This window comes from Rhipicephalus microplus, chromosome 1, assembly GCF_043290135.1.
Source record: "Rhipicephalus microplus isolate Deutch F79 chromosome 1, USDA_Rmic, whole genome shotgun sequence".
Taxonomy (NCBI): domain Eukaryota; kingdom Metazoa; phylum Arthropoda; class Arachnida; order Ixodida; family Ixodidae; genus Rhipicephalus; species Rhipicephalus microplus.
In genome coordinates, this window is record NC_134700.1 from 63775926 (window position 1) to 63795024 (window position 19099).

The 19099-nt window shown below is 50.9% G+C and overlaps 1 protein-coding gene across 4 annotated transcripts in view; it reads left to right on the top strand.

Moving 5' to 3' along the window:
* The window catches only part of LOC119177992 (uncharacterized protein C15orf61), a 274591-nt gene that overhangs the window by 216490 nt on the left and 39002 nt on the right, over nt 1-19099 (top strand). For 2 of the 4 annotated variants that reach the window (XM_075873433.1, XM_075873394.1), the window contains one exon: nt 4828-5257. The exons of the other annotated variants lie outside the window; for them this stretch is intronic. In XM_075873433.1, the coding sequence (XP_075729548.1) occupies nt 4828-4955 (128 nt within the window). In that variant the 3' untranslated portion in view covers nt 4956-5257. Of the gene's footprint in view, nt 1-4827; nt 5258-19099 lie in introns of those variants that run through there. 4 annotated transcript variants of the gene reach the window in all.

Genomic DNA, 19099 nt, shown 5'->3' on the forward strand with positions numbered 1-19099 from the left:
CGTGGATGTTCCGGGCTCAGGACGCATACCTTTACTGCTCACAATATGGCCAAAGAATTATAGCTCCTCGTATCCAAAGTGGCACTTTCCCGGCTTCAGGGATAGACCTGCAGTACGAATGGCCTCAAATACATCCTGAAGCCGCTTGATGTGCTCTTCAAACGTCGTGAAAAAAAGCAACAACTACGTCGTCTGTGTGCACTAAACACGAATGTCACTTCAAGTCAGCTGACACTGTGTTCATCATTCGCTGGAAGGTAGCTGGGGCGGAACATAACCCAAAAAAAGAGGACCTTGAATTCGTAAAGGCCGTCAGGGGTTGTAAACGCTGTTTTTTCCTGGTATCGTTCGTCAACTTCAATCTGCCAGTACCCGCTACGAATATTCATCGATGAAAGGTAGCGGGAATGTCGCAGGCGATCTAAAGAGCCGTCGATACGGGGAAGGGGATAAACGTTTTTATCAATAATGGAGTCCAACTTGCGGTAATCCACGCGGAATCGGAGCAAGCCATATTTCTTCTTAACCAGTACAACAGGTAGCGCCCACGGACTGGTTGAAGTTAAATGACGTCGCCATCGAGCATTTGTTCGAGTTGATGACGAATAGCATCCTCTTCTTGCTGTGATACGCGGTAAACGTGTTGACGCACCGGTGCGACGGTTGGATCAGTGATGATTCAGTGCTTGGTTAGCGGAGTCTGCTGGGCCTTCAATGGAGTGGCGAAACAGTCGCTAAAAATGACAGCAAGCTGAGTAGTCTTTACCGCTTGTGTTGCTACACGTGTTGACTAACGTTGATGTGGTTCGTAAAGGCTACATCACAGCTTTGATCAATATAGTGCGTCGTAATCGAAGCTCAGGTGCTCAAATTGTCGAGGGTTTCCCGGTGGGCTATGGTGGTACGCCTTTCCAAATGCTTGTATTCACCTCTGAAGTTGGTCACTAAGATCGCAGTCCACCCATTTCAGAGCTCTACGATACCACGAGCCATGGCGACCTCTCAACCCAGTAGTAAGGTGACGTTACCTTCGGTAATGCCTGTACTTGCTTGCTCCTGTGAGCAATCAACAAGGACGAAGATGCTGCTACGAGGCGGCAACGTTACGCAGTCGTCGACAACGCGTAACGCCACACGCCTATGTTCGTCCGTGTCATCCGAATCAGTATTAACAGAGTTAGCCAAGGTTACGAACAAATCTCGCAGATTAATGACTGCTCCATACTCCTGAAGAAAATCCATACCCAATATATCTGGCCGGGAACAATTGGGCAGCACAAGGAAAGATGCTACGAAGGCCGACGCACAGATTTCGAGTCTTGCAGTACAGCGGCCAATTGGTGACACGAGGTGTCCTTCAGCGGCGATCAGTTGTGGGCCGTCCCACGCTGTCAGCACCTTGCGTAGCTCTGTGGCTTATGCAGCACTCATTACTTAATAATCAGCTCCTGTATCGACGAGTGCGGTTACTGGATGGCAGTCAACAGAAACGGCTATAGCAGCAGACGTTCTTTTAGCGGTTACGGAAAAAGGCGTGTCAGCGGTGCGTCATTGGGGGGTGGCATCGGAGGATATTTGCCAGTTAGCGTGACAGCGGCCTCACCCCCGAAGTCGCCGTTCTCAGTTCCCTGGCGTGGACTTGAGCCACTGACACCAGTGGACTCAAATGCTGCTCGGACGTGGTTTGGCGATGTGGACCGACTGGTTGATGGTGACCGTGACTGTGGTCGCTGAGGGCCAGGATGAAGGTGACTCCTTCCTAAGTAGTGTTCGATTTCGCACGGGCGCTGACCATCGCGTGGACAACAGGCATCCGGGCGGAATCCGCGCATGCCTGTTCTTCAGTAGTAGCAGTCACGGTACATGTGTCCGGCTTCACCACAGTGGTAGCCCAAAGGTCGATTGTCAGGTGCACGCCATATACGATGGACTTCCGCGGGCCAGGGAGATATTCGGTCTGCAAAGCTGGGCAGTGGATTAGGCTTGGGAAGCATCGAGAAGCCTCTCAAAGAGTACGTGAAAAGGCGAATACCTCACCCCCCCCCCCCCGTACAATAAAAAGTTTGCACTCACGCTGCACTGTTATTCGCCAAGGGCTTATGCTTGTGCGCGAGTGACACATTTCGCCGCATGTCCTCACTGATTGCTTCTGCTGTGAGGCGACTTTGTAGACATATAATGCGAATCGATATCTCTGAGTACCTTTTTTTACAGTGAAAGCTGTTATGAGAACAGAACATGGGTCACGCGCGGCGCCTTAGTTGTCCGCTGCCACCCGTAACCAGTATCGAATGAAAAAAATCTCGGTAAATTAAAAAGAACACAAATGATACAGTGGGATTACTACCCGGGTCCGCTGCGTGCTTTCCCATTATCCTACCAGCTGAGCTACGCTAGTACTATGAACTTTCTAAACTGAAGAAAAAACACCGATGTCACAATAGGACTCGACCCCGAGTCCGCTGCGTGCCAGCCCAGTATTCTACCACTGAGCCACACCAGTGCTTAGTTTAAACTCGTTTCCAACTGGCCTTGAGCAGGCTTGATGTCGGGACAGAACTCGCGTGAATATGAGTGATAAAGAGTTCTAGAACATCAAAGGAACAGGCAGGCATCACACGATGCGAATTGCGTAACGACTGGGTGGTCCAACGCTCAAACCCATGAGAGAACTTCTTCTTGATCGCCTATTAACTGTGGCGCATACCCACTTTCTGCATATTTTTTCATCGTCGTCAGCCACTTCATAAAAAACTTGCACAAAGTTTCCGACAAATTACCTAAGTGTCTAGCGGATACCACGTACGCCTCTCCAAAGAATGACGAAGAATAGCGTAGTGAATGCGGGCCTACTACACAAAATTTATCATTATTTATGGCGCTGTGGGTACCCAGCAGTGTGCTTGTAGTATCCTAAATAATATTTAGAAAAAGCTCTGATTTTCTAGCTTTCGCTGTTACTGTGTTGCTCGTTCGGCAAAGGTCCGGCGTTTTTTTAACACGCCTAAAACGCCAAGTGTCAAAAAAAGTAAACCAGATATTCAATAAAGTTCCTCCTATGTTCTGTTGGCTTCTAAGAATAATAAACAGGTGCTTTATTCGCTATAACAAAACACGTGGCCACAAGCGTTCAGAGCATTATGGTGCCACAAGGCAGGCGCCGCCTCCTTTTGCCCTGAGCAATATGGTCGCCGCGGCTTCTCTTAGATACATGGGCGGTTATGCGGAACCGCCACTCCAGAAGTTTTAGTATAACCTCCTTGACAGCTGCATGCCTCCTGACGTAAGTTGAACAGCTGCAGCTGTATGCGCTGGTGCGAAACTTGCAGTGCTGCCGCCGCTCATCTTCACTTGTCGCCTGTGTTAAAGGAGCACTGACATCAAATTTACTGATGTCAAGATTTTTGCCTCAACGAGTATCTATCGACCCCCTAGTAACGATTCGCGACCTAAAACGCATATGGGTGGTGAATGAGTATCTGTAATATTGATTATTATATTCGCTATCGAACGCGGTTAAAAGTGGGTGGGAAGCCCGCCAAATTGTAGTGCTGGCAGCGCTACCTCGTGGTCACTTCGAGGCCGCTGCACAGCTGATGCCACTTTCACGAAAAATGGTGACGTCACACTGACGTTTCGTCTGCTAGGAGCGCACGTACAGTCAGTACAGCTGTGTCTCTGAAGGCGTAGACGTGCCTCTGTCCCCAAAATCGTCGTCCTCGCAGTCCTCGCGGTCAACATCGGCAAGTGATAATGACAGCGACTTGGAATTGGGAATCGCCGCGATTCGCGACGATCCTTGCTTGACAAGCTCCGCATTAAATGCAACGTATTTATCAGTCCCGGCCGTACTGTCGGAGCTCACGAACACCAACTACGCACCTCATGTCGTGGACGGTCGGCAAATGAATCGCTGCTTTCAGCTGCAGCAGGTCACACGGTAGGAATAGCCCCGACTTCGATTTGAGGTCTCGTACTGCCAGCAAACCCAACTGGTTCGCCAGCACAGGATTTACCCTGTAGCAGCTCGCCGCAAAGTGAAGGGAGCAAATACGGCTGTTCTTCACAGCTGTCCAGTCCCTCTGTCCATTGCCTCGTACGAAGTCAACCCACAGGTTGCGTTAAGGTTCGTGGCTTGGAAATGCTTGAAACGCCAAGCAGTCCCCGCTTTTTTTGCGTCTCGACGTGCAGGTTCTCACTACGCAGCGGTTCCCCAACATTCTGGCACGCATTGTGGCTCTGAACGATTGTACTCACACGCAGTGGAGCACAACGCAAATCAGTCGATGCGACACGATGAATGGCACGCACGCTTCAACACAGCAAGGAGAGCCTAGTGAGAGCATGGTTTGGAGTTGGCTCCAAACACACTCAGAGATCGTCGGCGTCATCGTTACTAGCGTACGTCACTCAGGATGGCATTTATGAAATGTATCGCACTGAACACATAGGGTAGTGTTGATGTATTTTTTCTCTTTCACTTTTTACGCTGTTGAACCTCAAAATAAAATAACTTCGACGCGACCGACGCCGTTCAAATTTGGCCAAGATCACCTAAGCATAACAAGTGATCTGATGATGGGCACATCTCGATCTTGAAATTTGATGTCAGTGCTCCTTTAATAAAGCAAAATGGCTCCCGAACTTTTTGTTTGCCTTGCGACTCTGCAAACTTCTTTTGATTCAACGTCTTTAACACTTTAAGCAACCCAGCACTCATTTGTTGTGCTCAGATCATGGTCCGCTAAGTAACTTGGTGTGGCAGTTAATCAAAGACTGGTTTTGTAGTGTGCCTAGATGCAGAGAATGACGTGTAGTATCGTGCAGGTATACCAACTCTGGCGTATGGCCTGGGATCCCTGTTCATGATTCGACACAGCGAGGAGGTGCAGACTTCGTGTGGCTCCGTCACTGTCTACTTCCTGTATCCCGAGAAACCGGGCGCTCACTATTAGGATGCGTTGACACCGACGATATACTTGGTGAACGCTTCTCCTCCCACCGAGATCGCCTTTGTTTCTGATTTGTGCGGCTCCTCGTATCGCTGTTGAAAAGAAGAATGCTCTAAAAAAATGCACGCTCAACGTCGTCCGCCATTTAGTTGTCGTGCCAGGTAGTCGGTGAAATGTTTTACGCCGCACACACTCGTCAAGAGTCGTGGTACTCTTGGGTGCAGTTGTGTGCGAAGAATAAGCAATGCTGTAGTGCACGAGAACAAATGTATGTGATTGTCATAAAGGTTCTTTTCGAGCTCTAAGGTATCTTTGTTGCAATTTTTGACAGAAGTGGCCGTGCAAAAGGAATGTGAGAACAGCGTCAGTCGTGGTACAAAGACGTACGCCGCTTTCCATTGTTAAGGGGAACATTGGAGCGCGCGGTGGCCGCTTGGTGCTACCGCGGCCAGCGGGGGTGATCATGATGACTTAGGATTTTTGCGTAGGCGCAGCGCACTCCGTGCATGCTGGTGGTGGTAGTCAGAAGCAAGAAAGCGGGGGGGGGGGGGGCGGGCTCACGTAATTTCTGCCGCTATATAGAGATCACGGTGCAGGGTTTTGAAGGGGTGCGAGAAGGGGATAAAAGAAAAGTTGATAGATGAAGGAGTGAGAGCATTCGGCCCAGCACGAGCAACAAAAAGGTAGAGAGAATGGACAGGAAGGATGCAGAGACAGTCGGAAGAGTTCGAATACGGGACACTGATCGGCGAGGGCTACGCGGGCATAAGAATATTGTGGACAGCACAACTCTTGAGCACGAAATCCACTCAGGTAATCTTGCGCGGTGCACTATCTTCAAGAAGGCGGTTTGCTTCGTGGTGTTTGGAAGCGAGACATGATCCATGGGAGCAGGCGGAAGCGGTTGGCGAAAGACAGCGTCCACTGTGCCGGCACTTAAGTTGTTGCAGCCGCCAGCTCGTGGTCGAGCCGAGCCACCTTCATGCGCTCTGATGTTCCCTGGAAGGAAACAACTGAAACGTGGTACTTCAACGTAACCTGGGCGAGAACAATTAAAGGTAAGGATACATAAAGACCAGACAGGGATCGGCGCGAACTTTGAAATGACTTATATTGTCATAGTCTTTATTTGCGCACACCAGTTTACCTTGAAGTAGGAACCAGCTCGCCCAGCTGCAAGTTCTACTGGCCGGTCCTCAGAATGCCTGGGTGCTCGTGGTAATAGTGATGGTGTGCGCATTCATGACGCGAGGTGGCTGCATCCGGTGGACACCTTTCAGCCTGTGGTTATTGGAGTCGTCGATGGAGCGCTAAGAATCTTCGCCACCCGCGCACGCGCTTAGCGTGTCGTGGCAAATGAGAGCAGTGTACCAAGCCTAAGCAAGCAGTGCTCTGGCGGCGTCACATGAACCACAGACTACCAACCGGATGCTGTGACCATGCCCCACGAACGCCTTTCTCCATCACCCTCGCTGAGAGCAGCCACGCGCTGTGAGATTCACGTTTCAATAGCCGAGCACTGTACTATCGCGCTCAGTATTGCCTACACCACGCGAGCGCGTGGCTGAGCGCACTGCCGGCTTGCACAACAGCTGCAATCTTGGGATACCTTCGTTTTATCAGGAGTGTCTTTTCCTGATCATGCGAATGCACATCATCCACACATTCTTGCTCTCGCCCTCGCGCTTCTTTATTTACAAGAACTTTTTGTCTTAAATTTTGATCGCTGATTTCAAGCGTATTATGTGCTTTATATTCTGTTTCTCGATTACAATCGCGTTATGTTTGTTTTTGTACGCAGTGTAATAATTTCATTTCAATCTCCAGTTTATATATGTATCAAGTCATAACTACAATACGTGTGCGTGGTTGTCGTGCGCTACCCGTGAGGTACTGTATATCTATTGTTGAAGCGATGCTGCTGCTGCTCCTACTTTTAAATGCGAATGCATTTCTTAGTCAGGCTAATGCCAGGCGTTCGTTGGGATCCGTCCACCGTTCTCTCTCGTAGCAACAGCTGCGGGCGGGCGCGCTTATCCTCGCCCCTAGCCACCGGAGCATGTGGTACGAGAGAGTGTAGGGTAGAGTAGGTGCAGCGCATAACCGCTCTTTCTCTTGCCGTTCGCTCTCTCTCTTCTCTGCACCCCACTTTCCCGTCCTCTCGCGCCTCACTCTCGACCGTTCGTTGACTGGGCGCCTGTCAAGAAGACCCAGAAATGTGTGCTCGAGACGCCGCTGTGAAATGCCGAGCCGAGAACGCTATTTGTTTTGTTCACTTCATAGTATCTTTAATCGTGCACGCTAGCCACTAGAGCTGGCGAACTACTTGAGCAGCGAAAGGCGCTATTGGCTGCACGGTGTAGAATAAAAAAGTAAACATAATTCTTCTTACCCTGGCATCTCACGTGTGAAACGCCGTTATGGACGCTGCGCAATGCGTTCGCATATTTCCTCACGTTCCCTTCGTGGAGGTGTGGGCATTTTCTGTTTTGCATTTATTTTTTCTGTTTTCTTATGGGGCTGTGAAATATACTCGGGGACAACTTTCTGTGGCAATGAAGGGAAAGCTACGGGGGCGAAGCTACCACACATGTACTCGTCCGCTTTGTCCAGCTACAGTCGCTTTTTGAATGCCGGCCGTGTTGGAATAATACCTCTGCACAGAATTTGCTACGTCTGCTTACAGAGCTATTGGTAAGTGAAATGTGACACAAGCTCCTTCGGCGAGTCGTCGGAATAGCTGGAGGACGACGAGCACCCACCTTTAGACGAAGACGCCATTTGACTGTGAGATGCACCAAAAACGTGCAACGTTTTCAGACGTTCAAAAACGTGAACTGACAATCCATGAATCAAAACAAATATTATTATCTCCTTGGTTCGTGCAGTGTCATTTCTGTACAGGATTCCTTAGAAAATAAAGTTATATTGTTTTTATTATCTTCACGTGGAAAACAGACGCATTTGTGAGAATACTCTCTTCAGCAGTGGCACACGCCAGCTTTGTTTCTGTAGCCTTCCATTCATTGTCACAGTCCCAGAGTATAGCTCTGGCATTCCATGCCAAACATCCCAGCTAATATGGCGACCATCTCAAATGTATACGAAAAACATTGTGCTGATTTAATGCATTGAAAACAGTAAAACAGTAGAATATGCTACATGCATGTATACTGATATTCTAGGGGGCGACGCGCGTGTGTGCCTGACGAGGAAGACGAAGGGTTGTCTCCGCTCGATCGCTGGTGAACCGGGCACGCCATTACCGCTGGTTTGGAATATATCTAATCCCCAGCCTCGTCGTTACGGCGTCTCTTCTTTTCCGTAACATATTTGGTGGAGGTGCGGGGTAAAGGGTAAACGTCCTTTTTCGTGATTCTATTCAGATGACGGTAATCCACGCAGAAGCGCCACGTGCCATCTTTCTTTTTAACGAGCACAACGGGGGACGCCCATGGGCTCGAAGAGGGTTCAATAATTCCTTTGGCTAACATCTTGGTGACTTCTTGTTGCATTATTTTACGCTCGGTGGCAGACACCCGGTATGGTCGCCGATGAATGGGATGAGAATCACCTGTGTTAATGCGGTGCTTGACGAGTGAAGTCTGGCCGAGTGGACGGTGGTCGACGTCGAATATGTCGCGGTATGAAGCCAGAAGGCGGCATAGCGCGGTTGACTTCTCAGGGTTGAGGTCCGGGGCGATCATGGAGCGTAAGGTCGCATCGAGGCACGTGACATCCTGTGAGTCATGTGGGTGCTCGGGACATACGTCTGCCGTAAAACAGGTGACGTGGTCGTCAATTAAGGGCCTTAGTGTGGCGACCGAAATTCCTTGGGGTAGCACTTGTTTTATGAAACCGAAATTGATAACAGGTAAATATGTTCGGTTAGAGGCCATGCTTACGACAGAGTGTGGGACAGTAATGTCACGCGCCAGGAGAACATCAGTAATCGGCGTCACGATATAATCACCGTCAAGCACGGGAGAGGGTGTTGCCAATTCGATGAATGTGAGAGCTTTAGGCGGTATCCGGAAGAAGTCAGTGGTGCACAAGCTGTTCTGGAGTTCAGGGTCAGAATCCGAGAGAAGAGGAAGTTCTAGGCAGAGAGTACCGGCGGCACAATCGATGAGGGCAGAATGCGTCGATAGGAAGTCCTTGCCGAAGATTAGGTCGTGGGGGCAATTTTCAAGCACCGTAAATAAAATGGGAACATGGCGGCCGGCAATACTAACACGAGCGGTACACATTCCAGTGATGGCCACAGTTCCACCATCAGCGACACGGAGGGCTTTAGTTGCTGCAGGCGTGAGGACTTTTTTGAGCAGGCGACACAGATGAGCACTCATTATAGACACTTGAGCTCCGGTATCGACTAACGCCGTCAAGGAAATACCGTCCACATACACCTCAATCAAGTTCGTATCAGTGGGGAGCGTCAATGGAGGATTTGGATCATTCGCAAGCGATGCAGCACTACCTCCCGGAGCTGCATGATCTAGTTTTCCGTCCGAGAGGATCCACAGTTGACCGGCGACGGATAGCGGCGTGGTTGGGGCGATGGGGAACGGCGACGTTGAGGTGGCGGCGAACGAGCAGTGGAGCGGCTGTTGGGGATGTCGGAAGAAAGGTACACACGACTGGGCGAATACCGACGGGAGTCCTCGTACGGTCGATTAGAGGAAAATTGACTCCAGTTTGAGGGCGTCCAAGTGCTGTGGCAGTAGCGGGAGATATGGCCAACTCGGTGGCAGCGGAAGCAGATCGGCTTGTCGTCTGCAGTTCTCCATTCCGCCGGATTGCGGGATCGCGGAATAAAATGTGGTGCATTTGTTGTCATTGGTCTGGAGACGGGTCGGGACACAGAGCAGGCCACAGGAAAACCAAGCTTTGCAATTTCCTGCCTCACGACGGCTTGAATAACGGAGACCGGCGGAGGCGTTTCTGCGGCGCCATGATTGAGCGGATGTGGAGGAAATGGTGCCGGACTTGACGCCTCAAGCTCCCGTCGAACTATTCGTGTCACGCTGTCCTGCATGGGTGGTGCGGCACCGAGATCGGTGCAAGTGGATGTAACAGCCGTGTTTGGTAGCCGCGTAAACTGAGGCAGAACACGGCGGCTTTTGGTCATTTCGAAGCGACGGCATTCCTTGATAGTCGTATCTACGGTTGTGACGTTATTGTAGACGAGCAAATTGAAGGCGTCGTCCGCGATGCCCTTAAGTATGTGGCCTACCTTGTCACTCTTTGTCATTTGCTCGTCGACTTTTCGGCACAACGCGAGGACATCCTGTATGTACGAGACATACGACTCTGTTGACGACTGCACACGAGTGGCGAGTTCTTTTCGCGCTTCCATTTGGCGACCGGACGGGTCCCCAAAGATGTCGCGTAGTCGCTCCTTGAAGGTATCCCAGCTGGTGAGCTCGGTCTCATGGGCGTCGAACCAGACCCGTGGGGTGCCGTCCAAGTAGAATATTACGTTGGCGAGCATCATGGTAGGGTCCCATCGGTGTGTGTGGCTAACACGCTCGTACACACGGAGCCAGTAGTCGACGTCGAGCCCAGGTTGTGCGGAGAATGTACCTGGATCACGGGGGGTGGGCATCGTCAGGTATGTAGTGGGTGGAGCTACAGAGGGAGACGCTGACAAGCTGTTGTCATTGTTGTCATTGTCTTCTTTTCCGTAACAATATTTATTACAGGAATAATTTTTTGGTCATGTGGCTGCCTTCTGAACTTCCCGAAATGTTGCTTGGGCGTGTTTGTGGAAAAAAAGTTTTTTTTAAAAGTATCGCTTTTTTTATGTACCAAATTTGATTTACATGTCAAGTAAAAATTCTCTGTAAGGTGTTTGAAGCTCAGTAACATTAGTGAAATTTCACTGGCACAGACGCCTCCAAGAATTTTACCAAAATGTATAATATAATTTTACCAAAACGTAAAATGTAAAAAATATAATGTATAATGCCACTGGAAGACCCGGAAAGCTGGATCGAAAGGTTCGACCGCGTCGCCGCCTTCAATGACTGGACAGACAATGACAAGCTCCGGCAAGTGTATTTCGCCTTAGAAGATGCTGCTCGGACCTGGTTCGAGAATCAAGAGCGAAGCCTTACAACGTGGGACGTCTTTTGCGCCAGGTTCTTCACTACTTTCGCAAGTGTGGTGTGCAAGGAGAAGGCCGCAGCTCTTCTCGAAACCCGCATGCAGATGCCAAACGAAAACGTGGCGCTATTCACGGAAGATATAATTAAACTTTTCCGCCTCGCTGACTCCGACATGTCCGAGGTGAAGAAGGTCCGTCTGCTCATGCGAGGAGTAAAGCAGGAACTCTTTGCCGGGTTGATCAGAAATCCGCCAAAGACTGTTGCCAAAATCATTTCAGAAGCATCTACAATAGAGAAGATGCTCGAGATGCGCACGCGGCAATATAACCGTAGCTTCTCGTCTACAAGCTACGCCAGCAATCAAGCGCTTGGAACCACTGACTTGCGTGAGACGATCCGAGCGATCGTGCAAGAAGAGCTGCGAAAATACTTCCTTCAGCGCACCCTCACGTGGAATCTATTGCGGACGTCGTACGCCAGGAGATCCAGCAATCGCTGGGCGTTTCTCAGCCTCAAGAGCCTCAGCTGCAAGCCATGAGCTATGCTGCTGCAGCAAGCCGCCACGCGCACGCCAAAACGCTGCCCCATCGCACTTCCGTTGCCAGACGACATCGCCGCCACCACAACCAGCGACGTCCTACCGTTCGTCAGCGGCACAGCGCAGTGCGCCGAGGAAGACTGACGTCAGGCGCACCCCTGACCACCGCCCGCTCTGCTACCACTTCGGCGAGGCCGGACACACATACCGCCGTTGCCAGTACCAACAGATGGAACTGCGTGGCTTCGCCGTCAATGCAACGCGTCCACAGCCAGGAGAACGGCCACGTGACATCGCCGACTACCTGGCAGAAACTCAGTGGACACCACGAAGTCCTTCCCGTTCAACGTCGCCCAGCCGTCGCATGTCACCGCACCACCGGCAGTACTCTGGCCCAACGCGGGGCCGGTCTCCTTGCCCGTATACGGAAAACTAAGGGCAGCAACCGATGGAGGTGCGGTTGCTGTGCGACGAACTGCCGAAGATCCTCCGACGACGAAGATGCCGCGATGCAGCTTTCCGAATACAACGCCAACCAGGCAAAGCCCTGACGGCGAAACCTCTTTTACCGAAGTTGACCTGACGACGCAACATGGAAGCAACGAAACAAGCCGACGCAGCCGTGACACGACGCAACGCCCTAACTGTAATGCGAGATGGTGAACTAGCGACCTCGACGTTCTTATCGACGGCCACAGTGTGACCACTCTCGTCGATACTGGAGCCGACTATTCCGTCACCAGTGTGTCGTTCGCCGCGAAGTTGAAGAAAGTTAGGGCAGCTTGGGAAGGCCCTGAAATCCGCACAGGCGGAGGTCATCTCGTAACGCCTGCAGGAATCTGCACAGCGAGATTCACCATTATCGGCCGTATTTATCCTACAGACTTCGTAGTCCTACAGCGTTGCTCGAGAGGTGTCATCCTTGGCTTGGACTTCTTATGCCTCCATGGTGCTGTCATCAACCTAAAAACAAAGTCGATAACGTTATCCACAGAAGAAGCACTACCGCCGCGCACGCCGTCAGGAAACCATGCCTTGAATGTGCTGGAAGAACAAGTCACCATTCCGCCTCGCTCAAGCGTCATTATTTCAGTCGGCGCTCCTAAATCACCTGACTTGGAAGGCGTCGTTGAAGGCAGTCAGCATCTGTTGGTCACCCGAAATATTTGCGTCGCAAGAGGAATTTCAGAGGTGCGGGGAGGCAAAGCAACGGTTATGCTCACGAATTTCAGCAATGAGTACAAACATGTGAACAAAGGAACAACGGTCGCATACATCGAAGAAATTGTGGAAGCCACCAGTGCTTTCGCCCTCGCCGATTCTGCGGAACCTGCTCAGAGGACCCAAGCCTCTCCCATAGCTTTCGATGTCAATCCCAGACTTTCGAACCATAAGCAAGAACAGCTCAAGGCCCTGCTCCTGCAATACGAAGATTGCTTTTCGTCGTCATCGAAAATTCGGTAGACCCCAATCACGAAACATCGCATCATAACCGAAGAAAATGCCAGACCACTCCGTCAGAGTCCGTACAGGGTTTCGACGCGAGAACGTGAGGCCATGAAGAGACAAGTTGATGAAATGCTGCGGGATGATATTATCTAGCCGTCCAAGAGTCCATGGGCATCTCCCGTGGTGTTAGTGAAGAAAAAGGATGGGACCCTACGCTTCTGTGTCGATTATCGCCGCCTGAACAAAATCACAAGAAAGGACGTGTATCCTCTCCCAGGAATAGACGATACACTTGATCGGCTCCATAACGTCAAGTACTTTTCGTCAATGAACCTCAAGACTGGCTATTGACAAATCGAAGTCGACGAAAAAGACCGAGAGAAGACGGCGTTTATAACACCGGGCGGCCTCTTGGAGTTTAAGGTGATGCTTTTCGGTCTTTGCTCAGCGCCTGCAACTTTTCAACGCGTTATGGATACAGTACTGGCAGGATTGAGGTGGCAGACTTGCCTTGTGTACTTGGACGACGTCGTCGTGATTTCCTCGAGTTTTGACGAGCGTCTTCGGCGCCATGAAGCTGTACTTCAAGCCATCAAGATGTCCGGTTTCACACTGAAGCCAAAAAAGTGCAGATTTGCGTACGAGGAGCTCTTGTTTCTGGGGCACGTGATTAGCAAGTTTGGAGTTCGTCCCGATCCACGGAAAACAGCCGCCATCGCCCACTTCCCGCCGCCCACTGACAGGAAGGCGGTGGACCGATTTCTGGGCCTGTGCGCCTATTATAAGCGGTTCGTGAAAAACTTCGCCCGCATCGCTGATCCTCTCACTAACCTTACCAAGGCCGACGTGGAGTTCAAGAGGGAAACGCCGCAGGAACACGCTTTCCAGGAGCTTAAACATCGCCTCCAGACGCCTCCGTTACTTGCCCGTTTCGACAAATTCGCCGAGACAGAAATACATACTGACGCAAGCAGCGTAAGTCTTGGCGCCGTTTTTGTGCAGAGGTCTGACGGACTTGAAAGAGTTATTAGTTACGCCAGCCGATCGCTATCCAAAGCAGAAGCCAATTATTCCACAACAGAAAAGGAGTGCCTCGTCATCATCTGGGCTACGTCGAAATTTCGCCCCTACCTCTACGGCAGGCCCTTCAAAGTTGTGAGCGACCACCACGCCTTGTGTTGGCTAGCCACCTTGAAGGACCTTTCAGGTCGCCTCGCACGATGGAGCCTGAGACTTCAAGAATATGACATTACTGTCATTTACAAGCCCAGCAAGAAGCACTCCGACGCCGACTGTCTCTTTCTTGCGCCTGTCGACCAACCACCACCCGACGACCCTGATGACGACTACTTCTTGGGAACGATAACTACCGACGACTTCGCTGAACGACAGCGGGCCGGCCCGGAACATAAGGCCCTAATAGAATACCTCGAAGGCAGGACCGCCGAAGTCCCGAAAGTATTCAAGAGCGCACTTGCGTCGTTCTTCCTGCGAAACGGTCTTTTCCAAAAGAAAAACTTTTCACCGCTTCGAGCCAAGTACCTCCTTGTGGTGCCTTCAGCTCTGCGACCAGAACTCCTGCAGGCCCTGCACGACGATCCGACAGCAGGCCACCTCGGTGTTTCTCGCACGCTCGCGTGGATACAAGTAAGGTACTATTGGCCACGTCTTACCACCGACGTCACTCGTTATGTGAGGACATGCCGGGACTGTCAACGACGCAAGACACCACCGACAAGGCCGGCGGGACTTCTGCAGTCAATTGAACTACCTCACCGACCTTTCCAGCAGATCGGTATGGACCTACTGGGGCCGTTCCTGACGTCGGCATTCGGAAACAAATGGATCGTGGTAGCTACCGACTACCTCACCCGCTACGCCGAGACAAAAGCCCTGCCAAAAGGCAGTGCATCCGAGGTAGATAAGTTCTTCGTCGAAAATATTGTCCTAAGTCACGGTGCCCCGGAGCTCCTTATCACTGACAGAGGAATGGCATTTACTGCTGACCTAACTCAAGCGATCTTGGCATACAGACAGACAAACCGCCGCCGGACGACAGCGTACCGCCCACAGACCAACGGCCTCACCGAGCGGCTAAACAAGACGATCGCCGACATGTTGTAAACGTACGTCGATGTCGAACACAAGACGTGGGACGCCATTCTTCCGTACGTGACCTTCGCATAGAACATGGCTGTGCAGGAGACGATGCAGATATCTCCATACAAATTGGTCTACGGAAGGAGCCCGGCAACGACGCTCGATGCCATGTTACCCAACGTCACCGACGAAAAAAACCTCGATGTGAGTGGGTACCTTCAACGTGCTGAAGAAGCCCGACAACTCGCGCGTCTCCGTATCAAGAATCAACAGACGACCGACAGCCGCCGTTACAATCTTCGACGACGTTTCGTGGAATACCGGCCCGGTGAACGTGTTTGGGTATGGACGTCGATACGCCGACGTAGACTAAGTGAAAAGCTTCTGCGAGGGTACTTCGGACCGTACAGGGTGGTTCGACGTCTCGGCCCACTTGATTACGAGGTTGTGCTCGCCGACATCACGAACTCTCAACGACGCCGATCGCGACCTGAAGTCGTCCATGTCGCAGACCTCAAGCCGTTTCATGCGCCCTAATAAACTGAAACAGTGTTTTAGGGGCGAAGCTCCTTATAGCGGCACCCGTTCGTCCCGCGTCCCGTCGTAGTATTTAACCAGTCTTACGCTTTGACCTGCAAACATTTTGACCTCCAAGGTGGTGCCGGTGAGAGATTTCTTCTGTGCGGGGTTGAACAACAAAAAATAGGGCTCAATGTACATGCCAATAGCTGATAATGGGGTATGAGAGACAGGAGCATTCGGCTTTTAGTTAAAGTGCACGCTGCGATCCCCATTAGCAGCCATTGCATGTACATTGAGCAGTATCTGAAGGGAAAGGTTTGCTACGTTATACCCGCTGGGTGTAACCACCTTAGTTTTAGAAAGGTTTAGCGAGCGTTGAGCCGCAGTGCCATGAATACAATGAACTAGTATATACCATGAATGAACTCGAGGTAGTTAAAGGTGGGAAGTAGGTACGAAGTGCAAGCCGTAAGAAAGTAAAAGCCGAATTCTCCTGTCTCTCATTTCCCATGCAGCCATTGGCATGTACATTGAGCTCTATCTGCCAGGAAAAGGTTGCTACGTTATACTCGCTGGGCGTAACCTCCTTGGTTTTAGAAAGGTTTAGCGAGTGTTGGGCCGCAGTGCCATGAATACAGTGAACTAGTATATACCATGAACTCGAGGTGGTTAAAGGTGGGATGTAGACCCGAAGCGCAAGCTGTTAGAATGTGTGCGTGTACCACCTTTCGTTTAGTCCTTGGAATGTCCGCTTGATGGCGGTGCATATGCGGAATATATGATGAAAAGATGCGAGATAGTGGTACTTGGAGTGTTGAATAGATGGACGAACGGACACACAGACAGATGCATGAATGGACGCATGAACGGACGCACGCACGGACGGGCGGATGGACGCATGGACGGTCGCACAGACGGAAGGAAGCAAGAACGAATGGACGGACGAATGCTTCGCCCCACTCTCCATCATTCACTCCGTTGATATGCTGCCAATTTTTTGTATTATTATTGTATCATAATTTATTCATTGTACTTTCTTGCATTATTGTTGTACCTTCATCTTTAGTTAAAGCATCGGGACGATGCCTTTTTCAGAGGGGGGCAATGCCACGTTCCATTTCCCGAGTTTTGTTATCGTCCCAAAACGCTACAGAATTCTCAGCGCAAACCGCGCCTGCAGTTTTCGAGAAGCTTCTGGACTGTAGGAGATAAATTCGATAAGATCACGGCCACTCTGCGAACTGTACAGATTATTCTGGAACCTACGCCACTGCCAGCGATAATGCTAGAACATTCAATGGCAAGAGTATAAATGCCGACGCGCTTCGCCGCTTGTGAGTAGTTGATCGACGGCCGACGCTCCGTTCGCCGCTATCAGTCCAAGACTGCTACTGTAATCGGACTTTCCGTTTACTGGGCACAGGTTCGCCCAAATAAACAGTTAAATTCCAACGCAAAGTCTCCTGTCTTCGGCCCCGTCACGACCCCGTGACAATATTAAAAAGCAAGAACTCAAGTGATTGCGCCTTTGGGGACCCACCAGTAAGGATCTGTTCCACAATCTTTGCAATGTGGGCAGGTGACAGGTATTGCTGGAACAGGAAGTCCCCGAGAGGAAAAGGTGCACCGAACGCTTGAATTATAATGACGTAATTGAGCATGTCGCAATATTTTGCCGATGACAGCGGTTCCTGAATGCGGTGCAAAACGTCTAGCCCATCACGGGACATAGCGCCCCAAGCATTACCAGCCGTGCGTTTGCTCGATGCTACTTCTTGCACGTAGAGCGGGTCGTAGCGGACATTGACAAAGCGCCACACGTTGCTTTTGGTCCCAGCGGGTCGGGAACATAGAATCGTCAGGGGAAAAAAATGGCAGCATATCCACGGAGTGAATGATGGAGAGTGGGGCGAAGCATCCGTCCGTCCATGTGTTCTTGCTGCCGTTCGTCCATGCGTCCCTCTGTGTGACCGTCCGTGCGTCCATTCGCCCGTCCGTGCGTGCGTCTGTTCGTATGTCCACACGTCCATCTGTGCGTCCGTCCCTGCGTTCGTCCATGCATCCGCCCCTGCGTCCGTCCATGCGTCCATCCGTCGGTGCAGCCGTCGTGAGTCCATGCATCTGTCTGTGTGTCCGTTCGTCCATCTATTCAACACTCCAAGTACCACCATCTCGCATCTTTTCATCATATATTCCGCATATGCACCGCCATCCAGCGGACATTCCAAAGACTAAACAATAGGTGGCACATGCACACTTTCTTACGGCTTGCGCTTCATGTCTACTTCCCACCTTTAACCACCTCGAGTTCATAGTATATACTAGTTCACTGTATTCATGGTACTGTGGCCAAATGCTCGCTAAAACTTTCTAAAACCAAGGAGGTTATGCCCAGCGAGTATAACGTAGCAACCCTTTCTTGTCAGATAGTGCTCAGTGTACATGCCAATGGCTGTTAAGGCGGAATGAGAGACGGGAGAATTCGGCTTTTAGTTGATGCGCACGCTGCAAATTTTTTATTGTTCAACAACGCACAGAACAAATCTCTTACCGGCATCACCTTGGAGGTCAAAACGTAGGACGGGTTACACACTACGACTACTACGCCTGCGAGGGACGAACGGGATCCGCTATAAGGAACTTCGCCCCTGAAAAATTGACAGCTTTGCCGCAAAGGTAAAGTAATGAACGCGATAGCAACGAATGGGAAGGTCACGCGCAGAATGAAAAGCAGATTGAAACGTGCCCCTCGCTTCTCGCGGACAAATTACGCACAAAACTTACTCACAGGCACAAATGAACACGAATAAGCGTCGCAGTTGTTACTTCGCTGTGTCTGAAAAGCGCTTTTTGCCAACGGAGACTGTGCGATGATTGCAGTCACCTTTGTGTGCCCGGTAACTACAACAGAATCATTCCGGCAAAAGCCCAAGGCCAGCCAAGACGCACGATTCTGACCACCGCAAGATAAGCGCGCGCGTGATCGTCCAAACTCCTCCGCTCCGCGGGGCAAAGTATACGCATGGGAGTCGAGAGCCTGCACCGCCGCGTCGGGACAAAGTGGTGACGTACGTTCGCCATCTTGCTGGTAATGCTGAAAGCACGGTAGTTCCCCCGAGATGTCCGTCACTAAGGTAAGCGATAGATATAAATAGCTTGCCGTTTGAACGTTAAAGTAGGTGCTCCCTCGTAGCTCAGTGGCTAACGCCTAGTACTCACAGGTCCCACGTTCAATTCCGCGTGCCAGAGTCTTTCTGGATTATGTTTCTTTCTTGAGTTTTGATATACAGAGATAGTATACAAACACGGTGAGTGACGGCGACGTGGTTGTCGATGCTGCCGGCAAAGTACAGCCGATAATGTCCATATAATCGCTATCGCGATGAAAAGAATGCCACCACGTTCCCGCCCCGACTCGGACGTAGCCT